Consider the following 6,000-nt stretch of genomic DNA (forward strand, 5'->3'; position numbering starts at 1 on the left):
GATCAACGTCTTTACTCGCTGAGCTAAGTGATTAAATGTCAGGAATTGTGGAAAAAGTTTAAATGTATTTGGATAAGGTGTATGTAAACTTCTGACTTCAACTGTACTTACATAACAATGCATTTTTCTGGTCATTTTGACTTTATTCTTAAAATATTACAATTTTAATCTAGTAGTGATATGACTTTCTCAACATTTTGACTTTATTCTCAATCTTAGATTATTCTTTTTTTTATGTTCTATGACGCCGCTTTATTTAGTATATAAAAGTATTTTGAAAACTGGTAAAACTGTGTCTTTTTCAGAAACATCAATGTGTACAGTATACAGAGTTTGCAAATTCAAGTACACTTTATAGCCTGAGTGGCATCTTAAGTGTTTCCCTGAATATAGTATCAGAACTGCATTAAGATGTGGGTTTGGTGAGCTCCTGCAAGCGTTGAAGGATATTCTTCTGACCGTAACGCACATGCAGAGCTCTCCTCTCCCTGCTGCTGAGTTTTTCCAGAGCTCCTTGATCCTCTAACAGTCTCCTGTCAGTGTCTACATCCTCGGAATAAGAGTCTAGTGTGAAGCCTGCTGCTACATGCAGTAGATGTTTCCACTCAGATGACGATGCTGTCAGCTTGTCAAAACTCAAAGCCTGCTCCATTTTATCATCCTCGTCCTCTTCATCTTCCTCCCAACCTTCGTTTTCACAGAACTCCTTGAGTTCTTGCGCCGACATGCACAGGACCTACTCAGAATAGCACAAGGGTTTAGTTTTTGGATGTCCTGCGTTTTCAATGCAAATTAATGCATTTGAAAAAATGTCATCAATTACACACCTTCCTGCCACCCCAGATGTGTATGATTTTCTTTCCTCTACAGAACACAAATTAAGGTATTTCAGTTCTGTATGTCCATATAGTGCAAGTGAATGGTGGCCAGAATTGCATATAAAGCAGCATGTAAGTAATCCATGTTTTCAGAAGCGATATGATTGGTGCGGGTGAGAAACAGATCAATATTTAAGTCCTTTTTTACTATAAATCTTCACTTTCACTTCCAAATTCTTTAGTTTTTTGGCGATTCATATTTTTCATGCATATCTCCACCTGATGGACAAAGGTGGAGATTTATAGTAAGAAATGCTTAAATATTGATCTGTTTCTCACCCACGCCTATTATATTGCTTCTGCTGGTATGGGTTTAACCTGTTGATAGTGACTTCACAGAGAAAATAGCTTGCAGGAACCTCATTTTTTATTAGATCATCTTCAAATTTGAAACATAACTTCTTTTTGTGGCTTTGAAAACATCGATATTAATGTTTTTTAGATTATAAAAACATGTTCAGCACAAAATATTTCCATACTATAAACTTCAGCTTCTCTAACTTTAAAAAATAACAACATATATTCATTCTGAAACTTGGGAAATAAAGCCCAAAGTGTCTTCTTTCAAAAGATACTGCAACTGTGTCCATACTCCAAAGGGTCCAGTAAATACAACCATTTAAGTTCAGGTATGTCATATGGACTGCTTTTATGCAACGTAATGTACTTTCTGCATCTTCAAAGTTCTGGCCACCATTTACTTGCACTGTATGGACCTACAGAGCTGAAACATTCCTCCAAAAATCTTCATTTGTGTTCAGCAGAAGAAAGTCATACACATCTGAGATGGCATGAGGGTGAGTAAATGATTCAAATTTTAATTTTTGGGTGAACTATTCCTTTAAGAGCTTGAAATGCCAGAAAAGTTAATCTTACCTTGAGTGTTGTATGGAGCTCATTGTAAGTGAGGGCGCCTGATTGGCCAAAGATGAAGACCCCTTTATCTCCCAAAATCTCCATTTCACACAACATGTTCCACTTGTACTTTATGAGCTGCTGATCTGCCTCACTTTGTGTCTCTGTAATTGGAAAAAAACTGTTTCTTTAAATGCCATGTAAGGAATTTATATTTCTGGTATAAATATGTTTTACATTTCTTTAGTTTTTAATGGCATGTTTTTTTGTTTTTTGAGCACCTTGCATTGCAGCTTTGTACACACTGGACATCTGGATATCTGCGGTGTCATTGCTGTTGGTTGGAAACGGCTCTGCAAAGCCATACATGTGCAGGAGCTGCCAGTTTGCCATCTGCCCGTACGTGTTAAAGACCTCCTCCCCCTTTTCAATACGCCGTACGGCCACCATCTTCAGACACTCCTGTGATAGCATAAAATATAGACATCTAACACAACAGAACAATAAGCATTACAAGCACAGAACATTTGCAAATATCTATCCTCACATACAGGTGTATATTCTAGATTGGCATTGTGCTTGGAGACGTGATTCAGCATGTCAGCCATTGGCACCATCATTGGAGGATTGGGCTCTTTTTCTTCCTCTTCATCCTCAACAGGCTCCTGAAAACTAAGAGAAAAGACAATTGAGAAACATGAGAAAATGTTAATGGAATATTCGGGGTTCAATACAAGTTAAGTTCAATCGACAGCGTTTGTCTTATAATGTTGATTACCACAAAAATGTATTACGACTCGTCCCTCCTTTTCTTCAAAAATGCAAAAATCAAGGTTACAGTGAGGCACTTACAATTGGAGTGAATGGGGCCAATTTTAGTAGGGTTTAAACTTGTGTATTATTTTAAACTATGAAGTTGTTTAAATCATAATTTTTATGGTCATTTTAGGGTTTAGAGAGTTTTGTTGGCATTGTAACAAATTTGTAAAATTCTGGATAAAACTTTACACAGTTTAGGACGTGATTTATCTCACTAAAATCATGTTAACCTAGAAATAGTTTTCATCTTGTGGCTATACTTCTGAAAGTGTGAAGGGCAAATTCACTAAACGTTTGCACCACTTTTGCGCATGGTATTTCAGAGCAAAAACGAACCATAATCGAATTTAAGCAGGTGCAATCAGCACTGAAATTACAATTTCCATTTTGAGTTTTTCAATTAAGTCATTGGCATTCCTTTCCACGCAAACACCTTCTTTATATTAATTTATGCTTTTTAAGATTATAAAGATTGTGCTTCATTCACCAAAATTGTCTTTGTGCAATTTACATCACGCTATTACCACCAGATGAAGCAGGCGGTAAAATTAACTTAATATAAAGAGATGTTTGTGTACATTTTCAATCGATCATATCAGCAGTAATTCGTCAACTAATGATCAAATGATGCGGAAGAGTGTTATAACCAGGCATATATCCAGATGCGTGGTGTTGTCAAGTGCTCTTTCAGCATTTTATAGAGATGATTTACGTGTCTGGACCACAGTAGTCAGTGATGCTGTTCGGTTCTGCCAAAGTGTGTCAGATAATGGTGGTCTGCTGCATCCTCCACTATACAGCGCAATGAATTGGTCCGCAAGAACGGAATTGCATTCAGTAGCTATTTAGTGGGTGCATTTGCGCCGTTGCCTGATCTGCATGATTCTTTTAGTGAATCGGGTGCTAACAGGCAAAAAAAAAGTGCAAATAACCAGCACTTTGACCGGGTGCAATTAATTCTTAGTGAATCTGCCCCAAGTATTTTAATGTTTACAGATTGGCCCCATTCACTTTCATTGTAAGTACCTCACTGTAACCTAGACTGGTCCCTAGCTAGTATGGACAAGTCAAAATTATTTTTGGTGATAATCAACATTCAAGCTGAACTTGATCCCCAAATATTCCTTCTGCTTGTTGCAAAAAAGTGCATCATCTGAGATGTCTGGTTCTGTACAACCAGTTGGTACAACAAAAACAAAATAATTCAGATAATGTCATTACTGTGATGTTAAAGTGCCATTTGTGTTCCACTCAAGGTTGGGTTTTTATGGGGAGAGCTACTGGTTAACAGGTTGAACATCATCAGGTGGCAGATTGGTCATTCATTCTGGCAAAGTGCTTTGCTGCAAGAATATAACTGAAGGAAATCCTCATTTTCATATTTGTGTCAGAAATGGTTAAAAAGTACCTGAGCTGTACATGAGAGGAGATTCAAAAGATGTCTCACCTGTAGGCCATGACAAATGCTACCAGACTCTTGTAGAGCTCCAGGTTGTGCTTCTCAGGGTCCCACAGGTCAGGATGAGACTTTATGAATGGAAGGACGATGTTATTATATTCAGCCTGGAGTTTTTTCAGATCAGTGTCAACAGCCTCAGGAATTCCAGTGCCTTGAAGGAGTTTATCTCGCTCCTCCTCAGACCTTCAAAACAGAAACAAAAAGACTTGAAGGATTTTTGAAGGATATCTTTAAGTACTGAAGATATGCACAGCAGGTAGTCATTATTGCAAAATAATGTCGTCTATGAGCATGAGGACCTAAGTAGTGGGAATTGGGCATTCCAAACTGGGAGAAAAGAAAAAAAAAGTCTTGTTTATGCTTTTTTATGTTTCAATAAATGAATTACATTTTTAAAGCAAAATCAATAAAGCAGAAAAAACACTGACCCTCGGCAGGGGGGTTGACAGTGTAATCAGATATCGCAATGTTTTTTAAGGTGATTATTGCTAAAATATTTTTTACATATCGCCCAGCCCTATAGGGCATGCAAAGAAAAGAAACTTTAAAGAATTGTGCTCCATCAGCACATACATTTTCTCTCCAACTTCATATCTTGTGAAAAATGATGAACCATATTCCCCAATAAACCTCATCCAGTAAAATAAACAAACAAAACTCTTTTACATATATAGCCAATATACTGTATATTTATTTGGTCCCCTACCAAAACATGGGATGATCCAGCACCTTAAAGTCTGGCCAGAGGGACAGGTATGGTTTCCAGGAAGACTGTGGACATGTGTACTCATACAGAAGAGTCAGAAGAAGAGGAACCCATCCTGATCCGCTCTCCAAAGACTTCTTCCCTAAAGAAATTACCATTTAAAAAACAGAACACAGGGTCATGATTTTAAAAGTTTATATACGAGACCAGGCTGTTCTCTTACCATCTTCAAGCACCTTTTTGATCTTAGTGGTGCCCTGATGCAGAAGTGCATCTCTAGGTATGGAGAACACCACGTGTCCCTCTTCAATGTCCTCTTTGGCAAGCATGCCATACATTGCAACAGTGCCCTCTTTACTTAGGTACACCTATTGCAGTGCATATAGTTACATATCTCGACGTTTCAGTTGAAAGGATAAACAGTATGCGATTTCATCATGACATAAGCTGTTATAATCATGTATTTATTATTCAAGTTGGTCATAGACGTTAAGATTAGTTCTGACTTACCTTATCACTCAGATTCAGGTTCACACGATCACACCAGCACAAGAAGTTCTTCAGTGGGTCAAACACACAGCACTCATCATCTATCTGAAACCACACACACGATAAGACTCAGTATCAAAGTCATGCGGAGGGATCGTGAGTATTACAAGCACAAAGATCATGTGAGAGGTGAGGGCTGCAAAGTTATTTCATGTGAATTAATAATTGGAATATCTTGCAAACGGTCAATAATATTACCTTTGGCCTTTTTGCTTCTGACGCCATTTCTTCAAAACGAAAGCTGAAGAGCGATGTTCAAATATCTATATTGTTTTATGATGAACACACTAGAGTACAGTAATAACCGTGTTCTATGTACTTCCATGTGACGAGAATTGATCGCTTCTTCGTCTTCTTGTATTATTGTAGATGGTGAAGTGATCAAGTGTTTTAGCGCCACCTACTGATTTTTACCTCAAAGCAAAAAATAAATAAACAATTAAATGTGAACAATAGCGTTTGGATTACCACAGATAATAGTCCCTCGATTAATAAAATATGCAAGTCAGACACTTCCATTTACAATAAAATACACACTGTTTTAAAACAAAATTTTAACCAGGAATATTCTGGGTTTAGTAAAAATTAAACAACTGTAGAGCTCAAATAATACACAAGTTTTAAAAGAATAATTAATATAAGTGCTTTTATGAAATTATAAGCTCAATCAACAGCATGTGTGGCATAATGTTGATTACTTAAAAAATGTATTTAGACTCTTCCTTACTTTTCTT

General features: G+C 37.1%; 1 protein-coding gene across 1 annotated transcript; it reads right to left on the reverse strand.

Moving 5' to 3' along the window:
• Window positions 1–131: 131 nt before the first annotated feature.
• On the reverse strand, window positions 132–5,609 carry setd6 (SET domain containing 6, protein lysine methyltransferase). Its single transcript, XM_052123325.1, has 9 exons — window positions 5,465–5,609; window positions 5,228–5,311; window positions 4,941–5,085; window positions 4,718–4,859; window positions 4,000–4,194; window positions 2,285–2,405; window positions 2,015–2,195; window positions 1,755–1,897; window positions 132–736 (listed from the first exon to the last, which is right to left on the reverse strand). Exons 1-9 carry the CDS (start codon window positions 5,489–5,491, stop codon window positions 407–409), a joined length of 1,368 nt encoding a protein of 455 aa, XP_051979285.1. The 5' UTR covers window positions 5,492–5,609; the 3' UTR covers window positions 132–406.
• Window positions 5,610–6,000: the final 391 nt, after the last annotated feature.

The sequence above is a fragment of the Xyrauchen texanus genome, chromosome 49, assembly GCF_025860055.1.
Source record: "Xyrauchen texanus isolate HMW12.3.18 chromosome 49, RBS_HiC_50CHRs, whole genome shotgun sequence".
NCBI lineage: Eukaryota > Metazoa > Chordata > Actinopteri > Cypriniformes > Catostomidae > Xyrauchen > Xyrauchen texanus.

Bases quoted from the DNA above. Each gene is read 5' to 3' on its own strand.
- setd6 (XM_052123325.1), bottom strand. From the start codon at position 5,491: ATGGCGTCAGAAGCAAAAAGGCCAAAG. The intron at 5,312-5,464 runs GTAATATTATTG...GTGTGGTTTCAG, and splicing joins CAGAAGCAAAAAGGCCAAAG to ATAGATGATGAGTGCTGTGT. The intron at 2,196-2,284 runs GTATGTGAGGAT...ATGCTATCACAG, and splicing joins CCAATCTAGAATATACACCT to GAGTGTCTGAAGATGGTGGC.